This window comes from Chenopodium album, chromosome 22 (genome assembly GCF_948465745.1).
Source record: "Chenopodium album chromosome 22, dcCheAlbu1.1, whole genome shotgun sequence".
Classification (NCBI taxonomy): Eukaryota; Viridiplantae; Streptophyta; class Magnoliopsida; order Caryophyllales; family Amaranthaceae; genus Chenopodium; species Chenopodium album.
The window spans coordinates 33946730-33963539 of NC_137855.1; the positions used below are offsets into that span (position 1 = coordinate 33946730).

General features: G+C 34.1%; 1 protein-coding gene across 2 annotated transcripts; it reads left to right on the forward strand.

The window, feature by feature from the left end:
* Positions 1-1498: 1498 nt before the first annotated feature.
* On the forward strand, positions 1499-16810 carry LOC145603758 (uncharacterized). 2 transcript variants are annotated; one of them, XM_081659741.1, is made up of 21 exons: positions 1499-1708; positions 2003-2270; positions 2795-2851; positions 4068-4095; positions 4170-4292; positions 7294-7405; positions 7595-7632; positions 7738-7791; positions 11829-11897; positions 12085-12201; positions 12565-12633; positions 12760-12839; positions 13003-13131; positions 13203-13470; positions 14194-14289; positions 14390-14557; positions 14775-14905; positions 14990-15125; positions 15692-15813; positions 15905-16087; positions 16413-16810. In XM_081659741.1, the coding sequence occupies exons 2-21, from the start codon at positions 2176-2178 to the stop codon at positions 16450-16452; spliced, it is 2115 nt and encodes a 704-aa protein (XP_081515867.1). In that variant the 5' UTR covers positions 1499-1708; positions 2003-2175; the 3' UTR covers positions 16453-16810. The 2 variants fall into 2 exon arrangements, with proteins under 2 accessions (XP_081515867.1, XP_081515868.1); XM_081659742.1 differs by having other exon boundaries at positions 14993-15125; positions 16413-16808.

Genomic DNA, 16810 nt, shown 5'->3' on the forward strand with positions numbered 1-16810 from the left:
AGGGTAAACTCAAATTCAGATGTTTTAAAATTAATTTGGGATTTCATTTTTCAACTACTATACATAAGATGTACTCCCTTCTCCCATAATGTTATTTCATTTGTTATTTTAATCAAGTTATACAAACCTCATCGAACCCCTAGTGCTACCCTTTCTTTCAATGAACAGATAAATACTTCATCCATTACCTAAATATTGCAACAATACCATTCTAGGGTATTTTACAAATATGAAATATTACAACATTTTCTTATTTGTACGTGTTTTCTCCCTATCTCTCTCTTCGTCACATAAATCTCTACTACTATGTATCTCTATCTATCTCCTCATCTTAAAATATCACCAACATTCACTTTGTGGATGTCAATCTTCTTGTCAATTTAGGCCCTGTTTGATTCACCTTAATTTTGCTGAACTGAAATTATTTTTACTGAACTGAACTTATTTTTACTGAACTGAACTTAATTTTACTGAACTGAAATTATTTTTACTGAACTGAAATTATTTTTACTGATTTTCTATTATAATTCTTCTTTAAGAAAACTGAATTTTATTGAACTGAACTTATTTTTACTGAACTGAAATTAATTTTACTGAACTGAAATTATTTTTACTTAATATTAATTTTTTAAGGTGAATCAAACAGGGCCTTAATCTACCCCTTTAGAAGCTTACGTGATTGTTCAAGACATGTGCATGCTCCATTGCTCCTTCAAAAATTACAAACTTGAAACTTGTGAGATGTTACATGTAACAAAAGCAATTTATCAAATTGGATGGAGAATATACTAAGTAAGGCTTGACCTAGTGGTAAAGGTTTGACCTCATGGCTTAAAGGACATAGAAACAAATCTCATTAGAAGCTCTTTTGGGGTGAGGTTTTTCTTATCTTTTCCCCTCAGTCTCAATGAATCTGACCTGCAAAGCTGGACTGAATTGACTTGTAAGAAGTGTCGATTCAGTTATTAAATCTCGTTTAGTTTATGTCTAAAATCAATGTTTAGTCTACACATCCCTCTATCCTATAGAATGTTAACTACACAGTACTTTTTTTCCCTTACGAGTATCACTTGACAATCTATTTTCTTATTATGTGGCAAAGTTGACATTTTTTTTGGCATACTCCGTATTAATGGTGTCAAAACTTGACCCTAATTAAAACCGACTCGAAAAACATCCAATTTAATTTTTTCTCGCATGGATATAAGAATTTAACATAATTCAAGTTTGAATTAGACCCAACCTGAACCTAACTCAACCCGAACATCCGTATTTACACCTCTCTACTCAGTATATTTCAACTCAATGTCATATTGTCATATTGACATATCCTTTGCCTCTTTGGGTTAAATAAAAACTGTCTACATCTTCCAATAGGAAATTTACATAGTCAAAAAATTCACCAAGTTCTTTCAAAAAAAAAAAAAAAAAAAAAAAAAAAAAAAAAAATCACCAAGTAAAAACAAACCACCAAAAAAAAAAAAAAAAAAAAAAAAAAAGGAAAGAGGTTTCGTTCAATTTCATCTTGTCAATTGCCAGCTTCGTTCGTTCTCCTAGGAGGAGAGAGAAAATAAACACAAATTTTCATGGCTTCTTCTTCATCTTCTTCCTCTCTACTTCTCCATTAACCCACTTCAGTACTTCTTCATCGATCGCTTAATCATCATTTATTGGGTTCGGTAATTCTTCAATTTTGTTATTTAATCAGGTAATTGTTGTTAATTTCATTTATTTTCAAATTTTCCGGTGTAGATTTTTGCTGAAAACCCTAGGATTTCATTGAATTACACGGATTATTGTTGGAGTTTCACTTTCAATTTCGTTGTATTGTATAAGTTTTAGTTTAATTTTTTAATTTTTTGATTTTTTGATTTGTTGGTGTGTCGCATTTCTTTGTATTTTGATGTGTAACGATTTCTAGTCTTTACGCATTGTAGTTGGGTTTTGATTTTTGGGTGTTTATAAGCTTGATTTTTATTGAATTGGGTTGTGTAATTTGCAGATTTCGGTGTTACAGAGAGAAGAGTACATTGTGGGATTATTTTTGTAGATTTAGGGTGTTGGGAATTAGGGAATGGATGTTTGTGTTGATGAATGTGATGATTGTGAGGATGTATGATTGAAGGAAGTAGGGTGTTTGTTGAATTGCAAGTGGGGTGAGGAGTTTCGGTTGAAATGGCGGATGTGGCGGCGTTTATTGAAGCTGCAGGGTCGAGATTTGGCGATTTGGAGCTGATTGGAAGAGGCTCATTCGGTGACGTCTATAAAGGGTATGAACCTAGTTGTTTGCAGCTTGTAAATAAGTTGTTGATAGTCTTGATACTTGTAGCATTGCCCTTTAGTGTGCAATTAAGTAACATTGTTGGATGCAACTTTGTTTATGATAGTTTAAGTGGCATTCTAATAATCTTCGCTTTTTTATAGTTGTTTCTTATGTTGATTAGTAAGAAGCAATTTGGTTGATTAGGTTTTAACTCTTTGAGTCAATGTTTTTTTAAAGTTCCATACTGTATTGCTAAGTGGCAAGAAAAGGCGTATCTATAGTTTGCTTCCCAGACTTTTGATACTATGCTTCTATCTGCGCGAAGTGTTAGTTGTTTAGAAACGGAAGAACCTTTACACTCTAAGTACCATTTTATTGACTTTTAGATTTATCATTTGTGCTGCTGGATGTATGATATTATGATAGTAACCGAAGTAGTACTATCAAAATAAGCCTGGTATTTTAAACTGCTAATATCTTTTTGACATTTTGCAATTATTATCTATCATCGGTTGCTTTCTTTTTTTGCAGCTTTGACAAGGAGCTCAATAAAGTAGTTGCAATTAAGGTTATTGACCTTGAGGAATCGTGAGTCTTCATTCCTTCTCTTATGTGAAGTTTTTTAGCATCATTATAGATTTGGCTATTTGTTTTAATTGCTAAGCTTGAGATAATCTCCTTTTTTGCTAATTGCTATAGCTAGTTGATAGCTGAATTGTCTATTGTGTTGCTTTGGTTGTCATAATAGTTTTGGAATTTCAGTTTCATTGATTTGACAAGTTGTTGTTGTCTTGCAAAGATCGAATGAGGTGATATAATGCACTTTGTCGTCTACATCCTAATATTTCTGCAAACATCATTAGAAGTGATCTGTGTCTCAGTGTTTGCCTTCTATTATATATATATATATATATATATATGTATGTATCTGTGTAAAGGAAATGATTGGTTACTGGAAGGTGATTTAATATTGACCTTACTTTCTTTATTTCCTCAATGGCCAGAAATTCAAAGGTATTATCATCAGTAGGAATATGGGAATTTGATCATTTTCTTTAATTTCTTTTTCTATGCCATTTTCTTAATCATGGATATGGTTGTGATCATTCGTTGTTTAAATGTTCAATCTTTTCAATCATAGGTGCTTGGACACGGCCGTTAACCCTGAAGGGTTTTATTATTACTCATTATTTTAATTGAGACGAAATAGTTGGATTTATCACTCATTATGTGTGCTAAAATAGGGGCATTTATGTTTGTTGGATTTATTTGAATCAGCTACCCTCTCAACTTCCCTGTCAAACTTTTAATACTCCGTAGTTTTTAAGCTAGTTTTGTGGTGTCTTAAACAAAGCTTTTAGTCTGTAATCTTCTTTTGCAAGAGTATGATGTTGGAAACCTATATGGTTCAATGTAATGCCCTCAATATAGAGATTTCAAAATTTTGGTCTGACAGCTTGGATGAAAGCTATGTTAGGAGCTATGTAAGAGTGCTTAAATGCCAAGTTGCTTGAGTGGTTTTAATAGTTAATACTTGTGGAAAATGTAGCTGGTTGTTTTTTTTAAGGGGCGTGGTACTTTGATGATATCCTTTCTTCCGTTCTATTCATCAATTTTGTTTCACTAATGAAAAGGCCTAGATAGGTAATTGTGCTGCTTTTTGCTGCATAATTAAAATTTCATACTACCAGTTGACTATGTTTCCTCTTTGATATTGCTTTAGCAACCATTTCAGTTTTTATCCTATATTCTGCTCTATATTTCACAAATTGATTTTTCCCTCCTATATTTTGGTGGTTTTCAGCGAAGATGATATTGAAGACATTCAGAAGGTATGTTGGCAACTACATTGTTGTTGCATCACTTTTTTTATATTTTATCTTATCATATTTTTTTTACAAAGCAGGAAATTTCAGTTCTGTCACAATGCCGCTCACAGTACATCACTGAATACTATGGTTCTTATCTCCATCAAACAAAATTATGGATAATAATGGAGTATATGGCTGGTGGCTCAGTTGCTGATTTAGTAAGTTACTTTTATATGTTTCTTGCTTCATGGTCTCTTCTTCTCTTTTCTAGTCCAGTATTGTCCGTGCTGTTGAGTTCACAATATGTTAAATAAGTTATGTTAAAGTTATTGCAATGATGGGCATGCATTATTTGCCTATATAAATTTAAACAAGCAAGTGCATATCCCTTTGTATAGTTGCAGTCCATACGGATGTTGTGGTCAGATGTTTCTGTGATTTAGGTCTAATTTTTCATCTTCTTTGAAATTCTTTGTTGCTTCAGCTTTCTAATTGACTGTTGGTTGTACATGCACACTAATTATAGGTAAGAATAATAATAATAAAAGCTACTTTTGCAAATAAAATACAGGAATGAGGCTCAAATAAAACAAGTTTGAGCACCAGTAATGATGGAAAAAGCAAGAGCTTTTAGCTGGTTGGCAGCCTTCCATTTGCAATTTTTCATTCAAACCCAGGGAGTCACATCTAATATATTGAAGAAAATTTTGGGAGGCTTCTACATTTTGCAGACTGCTTGTGATTTTTTTGGAGTTAATTTTGCGAAATATACCTTTGAGCAATTTTTTAACTCCCCTGCTCCTGAACTTATTGTCCTCCTAGTCTTGGGCAAGCCTATCTAGTGTAAGTAATAGGGTTGTATAGGTGTTGGGGTGAGGTTGTTTAAGAAAGAATAGAGAAGATCGAATTGTGGGATAGAGTCAATAGGGGTCCTTTCATCACCTTGTTTACATCCAAATTTCTTGTTACTTGGGTTCCCAGAGAAAAATTACTTTCGAGAGAGATTGATGGATTGGGTAAGGTTAATTTTCCATCTATGGTTACAACTTACAAGTTAATTTTTTAGGGGCTGGTTCACAATGGTTAGAAGAGTATGCACTATACTTGGGATAATTAGGAATAACATTTAACTAATGGAATGGAGAGGGTATTATTAAAATTCTCCACAAGAATTACTGCATTATTTGAAGTGTTGATCTATTATTACTGCAATTATTCACGCACCCCTCTTCCCCAACCCTCCCATTTTAAAAACTTGGTAAGGTTTTGATTAATCAACCTAGTTCAGAGTATACAAAAATGACAATTTTTTTTCATTTTTGCACGTGCACTTTCACACTGCACGTCTGCACTCACAATCATGCACAGTTCAAGTCAGTCATGTCAAGTACAGTATAGTTGAGTCGGTCAGCCAAGTTAACCCATTCTCTAGCTGTCAGTAAAGCTTATTGAATCAAATGAAAAATTAACCCATTAATTGTGTTATAATCCAAAATAAGTTTATTTTAAAACTTTTCCATAACCTATTTTTCATTTTTTAATGCACTTTAAGAGAATAGTGGCACCCTCATTGTGTTCACCCTCTGTGCCTTGTGTGCTTCAGCATCTGTGGTTCATTTAGCTCACCTTTTAGTACACAACTTTCAACCTGACTAAAGGTCAACTGTTTTTTTTTGTTTGTTTACCACTATTTGGCTTGGAATTGACCTATAGCATTGGGAACCAATATCAATTGTTGGACTTAATTTGTTGGTTGCATGTGTCCCGTGTGGATCCCTTTCACTTCCCTTTGCGTACATGAAATATACATCGTTGTTCTGTAGATGTGCTTATTTTACTCTGTAATTTTTTCCCGAGTTTGAGTGTATGTGTCGATCTTTCTCTGTTATTTTTGTCACACCTCAGATTCTGAAGCATTTTTGTTACACCTCACTTCCCTTTGTGTACATGAAATTTTCCATTTAATGTTGTACTTTAGGCTTTTTTTTTTAAAAAAAACTAACTCTCACATCTATGGCATTTTCCAAAACAATGCAGAACTTGAAAATTTTCTTTCTTTTTAAATTTGTCCTCTTTACTGACAGAATACTGACGACTGTTGAAACTAGTATTGAATAATGTTACTACGATTTTTTTTTTGTTTAACTCACTGTAGATACGTAGTTTTAGAAAATTCGTGTAAAGGTGGGTAGGAGTAAGATAAAGAGAAAGATTGAAAGATGTAAGTATTATGGGGGTAAGAGGGGTGTGATGGTAAAGATAGTGTGCCAAAAATGCAGGGAGTAGAACAAAAGAATTATTTAAAAAAAAAAAGGCAGAGGAAGTATTTTAAATTACAAACCAAAGAAAAAAAAAAAAAAAAAAAAATTCAAATTCCTTCCCTTCCTACTCCTATGTTACCTTAGATTCCCCTGTCACCTCGCCATTGCTCCCCCACCCCCCCTCCACCCCCCCCCCCCCTCCCCTTCTCTTCCTCAATGAACCTTCCCCTCTCCCACTCCCTGATGCAGCTGCCTTTGATATCATTTCGGATATCCAATGTGTGACTGGAAGGGCCCTCGTTGCAGCAAACTTTTTCCATTATGAATTACTTATCAATTCAACCCCGTTACACTTCTAAGGGATCATAAAGGTGTTTATATTTACAAAACACATTTTTAAATAGTTAATATCGTCTGCTTTCTAACTGTCATAAGGTCAATATAGTAGGAAAATATTAAGTTTTTGGCTATTTTGGAGGATGCGAATAAATAAGTTATGTTTTTAAGTGGGCCTACGATGTTACCATTGATGATTTCCCATTTATTATTTGGTATACTGGATACGAAACACATTTTTAAATATTTAATATCGTGTGCTTTCTAACTGTCATAAGGTCAATATAGTAGGAAAATATTAAGTTTTTGGCTATTTTGGAGGATGCGAATAAATAAGTTATGTTTTTAAGTGGGCCTACGATGTTACCGTTGATGATTTCCCATTTATTATTTGGTATACTGGATAGGGTCATTAGAATAATCACAGGGGGTTAAAGTTTGAAGTGAATGATACTTTATGTTATCTTAATATTGGTTGGTTGGGTACATATTCTTGTAGCAGGGTTTCCTCTCGCTGGTCTGTTTGTTGATTTTGCTTTTGTTACTATCATCAGGTTTATGACTTGATCTTCCTATTGAAAGCATACTTTGTTTGGCTGCTAATTAAGTAATGCTTCTGCAGTTGCAGTCAGGCCCCCCTCTTGATGAAATATCAATAGCCTGCATCTTACGTGACTTACTGCATGCTATTGATTATCTTCATGCTGAAGGAAAAATACACAGAGATATTAAAGGTTAGTGCTCTATTAATTGCATTTGATCTTTATTTCCTCCTTTTTAAAAATTTTTCCCTAAGCTTTTTTTTTTTTCAAATTTATTCTCACGTAATTCATAGATTAATTATCATTACTAGTTAGGGACCTAATACTATGTGCATTTTCCTCACTATATGTTGTAATAAAGTGGTGATTTTGATTTTGCAGCGGCAAATATATTGCTGACTGAGAATGGTGATGTTAAGGTATCAATTCTCTCAAATACTTGTAATTGTTCAATGGCTTTGCTCTGTCAGAGTACCTGATCCAATTAGGTTTTACTTTCTTATGCTTCTTTTGTCTTTCCTTAGGTTGCAGATTTTGGTGTTTCTGCTCAATTAACAAAGACTATATCACGGAGAAAGGTATCATGTACTGTAGATCATGGTTCACTAATTTCTAACCTCATTATACTCATTTAGCTGATTTCTGCCTGCCTGCTGATAGTGGCTAATTGGCTATGACACTTAATAGAGCACTATCCAGTGCAAGATTTTTAGGAGATAAAGCTGTGGTTAACTTGTCTATTGTTACTGACATAGAGTACTAGCAATAGCATACAAAATAGCTTTATGGTTTATCCTCCGTCCCACATTAGTTTGAACACTTATCACTGCAAGAGTTTTAGCCTTTTAGGAGATATGATGTGGTTGAATCATCTATTGTTATTTTATGGAAAAGTATAATTGATGGAAGTTAGTGGGGTATTTGTATTTTATGGAAAAGTATATTTGATGGAAGTTAGTGGGGTATTTGTATTATTGCATAAATGAGATAATAGACGTGAAGGCAGATACTGAGTTTTAAAGGAGGGATTTGTAATAATAAAAAAGGTTTAAGAACCTTGAAAGAAAGGAAAGTATTAAAATTATAATGGGGAAGATGGAAAAAGGAAGTATATGATTTTAATTGGTACAGAGAGACTACTAGTTTACAGCAGAAATATCTATTTTTTACGTTTGTACCGTGAAAGCATCAGATTGACTTTCAGCAGTAGTTAGTGGAATTGTTGGTTCAAGTCATTTGAGGGGATCATAATATCTGGATGTGTTTGTTGTGTACATGTCACATCATCTGGTACTCGGGTAGCATCATATTCAGGAAGTCTTTTGGGAAGCCACTTTGGTTGGTACTTGCTAGGAACCCATTTAGTTATTACATGTATACACACACATTTGCACATATGGTACACTCACGCCTACTCTCACATCCACACATTCTGTCATAACCATATACTTCGTCCGCTCTCTTTTGATTGCATCGTTGAGCCTTTTACGTTTGCCAATCCACATCTTATACCACATCTTATACCAGTAATATCTTTAATAATATTTTGTAACCATATATCAAGACGAATTTGACGAGATCTCTCATTACTATGTTTTTTATAACATATAAATCACAAAAGATAGTCAAAAGAGTGTTTGTGAATAGTGAAAAAGTTCAACATTGTGATTGAAAGAGAACTCGGGGACTCTTTTTTTTTTTTAAAAAAAAAAAAAAAAAAAAAAAAAAAAAAAAAAAAAAAAATTATGTGTCTGCAAAGCATCTTTGTATATAACTTTGCCATTTTAAATACAACTTTACCTATTTTCCAGTGGATTTATGGCCTACAAGGGTGGAAATACACGTATCCTCGGTATCATGACTTTAAATGCTTGTGTAGTGAATTCACATCCAAATGCCCAGATTTTTTAGGGGAATCATGGCTTGTAATGATGGATATGCAATATCAGTGTTTCAAATAATACCTTGATCACGATTTGCATAGACTCACAAGGGTTAATTGGCATTTTGAATCATAATAGGCAAAGGTTTGGGTGACATAAATAAAGTAAATAACCAACTATGTTCCATTAATTTACTTTATATACTAGTTGGTTTTTCTCAAACTTATTGTGTAGGTCCTGCAAATATTTCCTATAATGAAAACATGATTCAGATTACCCAATGACCCGAACCTATGACCTGACTCGGCCGTTTCCGAAAAAACCTGCTATTGGGGAGTTGACCTGATCCTGACTCGACAACCAAACTCACCTGCCTGAGGTTGACCCAACTCGAAATTGGCCCAAAGTGTTTGACCTGAACATACCCGATATCTGAAATTGACCCGATATTCGAAATTGACCCGAACAGACTCGATACCCATAAAATTATCTTATAATTGAACTTAAAATGTCTTGTACCAAAAATAACTCAAATTTTTCATCTTCAACCGTAGCTAAGCTCATAAACTGAATTAGTAGTTTTTATTATAATAACATAATTTATACTCCGTGTAAAGTTATTGATTTGAGCTTGATTCACAAATGAAACAACCCGAACATGACCCGACCAGATTTTAACCTGACCTGAATATGACCCAAACATACTTGACCGGAAATTGACCCGACCCCAACTCGACCCGATACCTGACTCGAAGTTGACCCGAAACCTGAATTGACCCGACCCATACCCAACCGGAGTGTTAGCTGACCTGAAATGACTCGACCTGAATGACCTATTTTTCAGGTCTAATACAGATTAAGGCCATATTTATAAGTAATAATAGTATATAGAGTAAGTGTTTCAAGTAGTTCAAGTTGGAATTAGTGTTTAAGGTGCTCTTCTCCTTTTTTAAAAGACCCAATATCATGGTTATGAGAAAAAGTTAAGCTAGTTGGGCATCAAGATTATTAGAGGGGTCAGACTAGTTAAGCAAGTTCTAGAAGATTTTGTTCAGGGTCGGGTAATTGATTTGATTGTGATTTTGAAGCTGTAATTCCGTGTCCTGATATCAAATTCCTAAGCAATAGGTTTTAACAGAGCCTTTAATTGATCTAAGTATATGAAATTGTTTGTTAGTGAACCTAGGGCTGTCTTCTATTCGTATTTAATCAATTCCAAGCCAAGCCAAATTACTACCAAGTAATCTGGAGTGGGTTTAAGTATTTTTTTAAAAGATTAGATGGGATGGAATTGAAACATTTTCAAAAATTGATTGAAAGATTAATTAACCATTTATTTTTGGCTCTTTTTTGTAAATACTTAATTTTAAAATTTTATACACCTCTATCCTAGATTACTTGTAACATTTTAAGTGGACTCGCTTGCCAATGCACAACTTTGATTGTCAATTTCTTTTATAATATATTAGAAAAACTATAAAAATGTTAATATTTGGAAAATGCGAAGTATATATTAAGACAGACTCAACATCTGACATGATTACTAACATTTGATATATATATTTTAGCTAAAACTTGTGGTCAAATTGAGGTGTGTGAATAGTGCATAAAGTCAAAATGTTGCGAGTAATTTAGGACGAAACCCACGGAAGGAGTAATATTCTAAGAAAATTTGTTATTTGCAGTTATGATTGAACTACATATTCTTAATCTTCTAAGACCAACATGTTGTGATTATGGGCCAGTTTGAGTTGTTATTTATTTATTTATTTTTAAAATCTTATGAACTTGTAACAAAAATCATGGATCACAAGCTATTTTGCCAAAAAAAAAAAAAAAGGTTTTCTTAATTTGTTATTCTTTACTGAATTTGATTTTAGATTGGATTAGAAAATCCCTATTTCCAACCTGAACTGAACACTAAATAGATATCCTTAAGTGGGCATTTGGTTTACAGAATGGTACAGGGGCTAGAGCCGAGAATGAATACATGATGGTTTGGATTTGGATTTTATTTTTGGACACGGGATCCTTTTTTTTTTTTTTAATTATTATTATTATACTTGAACTTGAATAATTGGCATGAGCCACCCCCCCCCCCCCCCCCCCAAACCCACCAAATTTTATAAACCCAATATCTTTGGGTTTTAAGGTAGGGTCTATAATTCTTTAAACCATTAACTTAACATATGGTATGGGCTTTAAACCATTTTAAACTCATATCTCATACCCACACTTGAACAAACACCTTCTAAGTGAAACAAAATCAAACACATAGTAGAATCAAGTTCCTACCTGTACCAACCAAACATATGGTATGTGCTTATACCATAAATTTCGATTCCCTAATAAAATCAAACACATAGTAGAATTAAGTTCCAACCTGTACCCACACTTGAACCAAACACCTCCTAAGTGAATGAATTATATATTTCCGCCTTTTTTCTTGCTTTATACTTGTTTTTTAATCAGCAATATAACAAAAAGGTTTCAGTGGAAACTTGTGCATCTTAGAGGTTTCATTTTTGTCACCCCTTCATGTTTGCAATTTCAGGACTTCTTCTGCTTTTATAAAAGCATATTGTTTAAATCAGCTCGGATTTTTGCATGTATATTACTTTATTTTTTTAAATTACGCCTTGTGTTAGTTTTTTTTTAATTTTTTTTTTTTAGTCTTTGGCTGGTTGTATATGCTGATTAATTATCTTTTCAAATGTTTTTGTTTATGGTAGACATTTGTTGGAACTCCATTTTGGATGGCTCCAGAGGTAATACAGAACTCTGAAGGCTACAATGAAAAGGTTAACATCATGATTCACTTCACTTGATATGTTGTTTTTCTATTGTTTGTATATATATGCAACCTGCTCACGTGCACACTATTTGTTTTTCTTCATTTGTCTCCTCTTTTTACTAGATTTCCATCCATCTTTTAAATACTTGCCATCTTACGTCCACCTGACTTAATTTTGGAATTTTTTTATGTAGGCGGATATTTGGTCCATGGGTATTACTGCAATTGAAATGGCAAAAGGAGAGCCTCCCCTTGCTGATCTCCACCCCATGAGAGTTCTTTTTATAATACCTCGGGAAAATCCTCCTCAGGTTGGCCAGTGTCTTTTCACTATATGAATGTATTAGATAATTTTACAAAATCACTACCTCTTCTCCAACTTTTAGTCCTTCCTGTCTGGATATCACAGAACGTAGTACATAAGAATTAATGTTAAATTTGTTTTGTACTTCCTGAAGTGCCTTTGTTTTTTTTCTTTTTTTGTGCAGACTAGAAATGCATGTGGCCTTATTTGTATTTAACCATCTGTTACATGATATTGACTTGTAGTTCTCTTTTCTATTAAAACATTGTGTTTTACACAATGGGCTAAGATATTGATGAAGGGATCTTTTTTTTTTTTTTTTTTTAATTTGAGATTTACAAAGTTTAATTTTTATGTTTCTGATGCACAGCTGGATGAACATTTCTCTCGTCCCATGAAAGAATTTGTTTCTTTGTGTTTGCGGAAAGTTCCTGCTGAGGCAAGTTCCTTTGAGCACCAGATACTTTCTGTTGGGCTTAGCTTTTGATATATTTCTATTTTTAAGAATTAATATATTGGTGAGTCAGATAACGAATGCTGATTGCTCTTCCCCCTTTGATTCCAGAGGCCTAGTGCTAAAGAACTATTAAAGCACAGGTTTATTAGAAATCCCAGGAGAAGTCCCAGGCTTCTTGAAAGAATAAGGTGCGTTATCAATTTATGCTGTATGAGTTTAATTTTTTACAAGGTTCCTTCCTGTACCATTCTTTCTCATTAAGCTAGACATGGAATTATATTAAATGAATCTTGTAATCTTATGTGCTTTGCTTGGGTGGTACATTAATTAACTTTTGTTTTGTCGTTGTAGAGAACGTCCAAAATATCATGTAAAGGATGATATTGATAATGTTAGAAATGGTCTCAGAGCTTTTGCTGAAGGATCCGGCACTGTTAAGGTGACCAAAGAGCCAAGAAAAGATGAAACTGTCCGAGCAAGGTGGGCTGAATGTTTAGGTCATGAACTTTGACTTTTTCAGTGTACCCGTTGACTGACTTTGATTACCTCAGTAATCAGGGAAAAACATTAAGGAATGCGGGATGGGACTTCAGTATTGGAGGATCACAGAGTACTGGAACAGTTCGAAGTGCGGTGAGACTACCTCCAGTGAGGGCAAAACGTGAAGAAAGTTTTAATAATGACGCTAGTCCAAGAAAAACTTCTGATGGCGACAGCCAATGGATATCTGCATCAGGAAATGGACTGTATGAATCATCAGAAGTTTCCCTTGGGAGATACTCCAGAGACGATGAAAAACAGAATAATTTTCATGAATATGTATGGCAGCTACTCTCTTTTCATCACCCACTTTTTTCTATATTCCAATTATGTTATTTCTGGTTGCTTGAAGCTTATATAGTTATATGAAAGTTCAATGGGATTTTGCCTTCCGATACAACTGGGTTGTGTTCTGGGAATTAGCACTCAGTTATATAGATGTACTGATTCAGTTGTTCGGATTCACTTTGATCAAATTTAATAATACTTCGAAGTGTTTAATGCTCTGTCTGTATCATTGGGTCCACAGAAAAGCACTTTGAGAAGGTTTTTGACTTTTTTTTTCCCCCCATAAATTGATACCTTATACAGTTGTTTCTGTTTGTCTAAAATTGATGTTAGTACTGGCCTCAAATTGTTGTTGGATCTCCGATCTCCTTATGAAGTTTACACTTCTTTAATGAATTCTATGGAGCTTTGGTCCTTTTAATTAGATGTCCGTTGATTCCTGCAGCAAATGGTTCAGGATTTTTTTTTCTATAACTAAGATTAAGGTACCCTATTTTGATGAATTTGTCATCAAAGAGTCCGCATAGTTGTGCGTTTGATGTTTGAAATGATGCAAAGGTGTGAGAAGGCAATATTAAATGCTCCCTGCAATTGTCCTTGATCTTTTTGAGAATTGAGTAGAGTTTCATATGAATATGGAATATGGATTCTATGTGTGATTTCACCTCCTGTTTTGCCATGTCATCATACAGTGTTAATGCACCCTTTTTACAGGAAGATGGGTCTTCTACTGGATCAGGGACTGTTGTTGTGAGATCTTCTGGAGTACCCCAGTCATCTTCGTTTCGCAGTGATCAAAGCACTACTCCTGTAATATTGGTCATTCTTTACAAGTGTTATATTATTAGTTTTTTATCTTGTACTTATCAGAGGATGATTTTTTTTTTTTTTTTTTCCCATCATCATGCAGTCTGGCAGCACATATGCGTCTCCTGAGGATGCCTCCACTAGCGGGACTATGGTTGTCCGTGGTCAACGTGATGACCCAGAATCTCCTCAAACTCCTAAGTCAAAACTTGGGATGCCAGAAAGAAGTTCTACCTCCTCTTTTGAAGACAGTGCTACTAACTTGTCTGAGGTTGGCTTTATTAGTTATTTTAGGCTCATGTAATACATGTAATTGTATATCATTTAGTGCTTTTAATACATATTGTCAAAAGAAGCATGTCACCTTGAACCTATACATTTTTGTAAATTTGTATTTACTTTTCAGGAATTAGTTTTTGATGATTTTTTGTTAAAAAAATTTTTTACTGCTGTCTTGGCTTACAGCCTGATCTTTTGTTGTTTCTTAGGCAAGGGCAGCCATGCAAAAAGGTTTGCGGAAAGGATTTTCTCGGGAAAGGCCTGCTGTAAACAAGGCCAGTAGAGATTCCCAAGAAAACAGACGAGCCGATCAAATGTCGAATAGTTCCGAATCTCCTAGGTACTGCTGGTAGTTACTGATTATTAATTTAGTTAAGTGTGACTTAGTGTGGCTGAATGTTTACAACTATCATTTCTGTTGTAGTAGTCGACAATACCTAGATGCTCAGAAAGCTTTCTTGAGGTCACGTCCAACAAGTGATGATGAGGAAAATGCAAAAATCTCTATAGTGACATCATCTGCTTCGTTATCTACTCTGCTCATCCCTTCAGTGAAGGAGGTTGGTTCAGCTTACATTTTTAATTTTTTTTTTTTATTATTATTGTCATTATCCGCTTTGGTGATTGCTTAAGTGTCAATTTACTGTGTGCCTGAACGTGATCTGGCTAAATTACAGCCAACTGTGGGTTACTGGCTTACAGTGAAGCCACTTTGAATTTGTCTACTGAGGTGTCTTTCTTTTATCATAGATTCTACATCTTCCATCCCATATTAAGAGTCAAATAAGCTTTTACAATGTCTGAACCCAAATTCTTTGACTGTTAATCATCTGGTATTGAAAGATAAAACTATTTTTTTATCGTAATTGAAGATTTCGTGATCAGATTCCAAAAGTGTGTCCTAGAAACTATGAAAAAAAACTTACTATGTTACATAATACGGAGTATAAAAGAGCCAAGGAAGATTTATGTCCATGTTCAAGTTACCCTGAATTTGGACCTTGATAAGGTTTAAAGTAGGGGTAGTGAAAGCATCCTTATATCGATTAAGCAGCAGAGACTGTATTATTTTAGCATTTCGACAATTATGAGAAGCCTTACAAATCAATTTGATTACATGAGTTAGGTAGTTGCTGAAGACTCTGAAGGTTATGCTCTTGCTGTAAGAAATGCCCTTATTGATATGGAGCGAACAAAGCCCGGTTCTTCGGAAGTTCTTGTCAGCAGGCTACTTCATCGACTTGGAAGGTATAGCTGCTGAATATTTTGTACTGCTTTTTAGTATCTGAATGGATTTGCTTCAGTAATGAAATAATTCGCAAACGTGGAAATTTTGTAGTTCGAGGGATCCTTCGTTAAAGGATTTGCAGGAGTTGGCAGTTCACATCTTTTCGAGGAGTGACAAAGCTCTTGATCATAGTACGAATATGATATCTGAAGATGATAGCAATAAAAAAACGCAGAGCAAAGAGTTTCTTTCTAATCCTAATATAAGCCCTCTTGCGAGATTTCTGCTTTCAAGGTGAGCTTAGATTTTATAGTTACGCTTTTTTCTTTTTTATTACTATTTCTGTGTGTGTGTGTGTGTGTATCACAGTGTTTCTTTTCTTTTATTGAAAGAAAAGGAATATATAAAGGTAATACAGAGTAGGGAAAAAAGATCATTAGGAGAACCTCCTTGCGAGGGAAACTTCTAGTGCAAATGCAGTATTTCCTATTGGAATGAAAACTTTTATTGATCTTGCTCCTTCTATATACTTTGTTTGGAATGGGTATGCACTTTACCCGCCTTTTTGTAAGTGGATATCTGCAATATGTGTTAACCGAATTTCACCTCCTAAATGCAGATGGCAAGGCCAAGCTTCTCGCGACCTGAATCCGACATGAAGAGGAAATTTTGGCCATATTTGCACATAGGCATTTTGTTGTGCTTTTTCTTGATACAGTTTATTCTTGATGATGTACATAACGAGTTATGCTTTTCTTTTTTCTTTTGGTTCCCTTTTTATCATTAATTTTATTTACACGGCAAATATATCTTTTTCATTTTAAGCTAGCCTTGTGTTGCATTCTTATTATAGATATTTATTGATGTATATGTTTGTGATAGAACTTTATTTCTTTGCACAATAGATGTATCTTTAACACTTAAGAGGTTATCTTTCTAAATCCAAGAGTTTTGACCTGGATTGCTAGGCAAATTACTACAGTTTTGAACGAATATGAAGCTCCATGATGGTATACT

Bases quoted from the DNA above. Each gene is read 5' to 3' on its own strand.
- LOC145603758 (XM_081659741.1), top strand. From the start codon at position 2,176: ATGGCGGATGTGGCGGCGTTTATTGAAGCTGCAGGGTCGAGATTTGGC. The intron at 4,293-7,293 runs GTAAGTTACTTT...ATGCTTCTGCAG, and splicing joins GTGGCTCAGTTGCTGATTTA to TTGCAGTCAGGCCCCCCTCT. The intron at 13,471-14,193 runs GTATGGCAGCTA...CCCTTTTTACAG, and splicing joins AGAATAATTTTCATGAATAT to GAAGATGGGTCTTCTACTGG.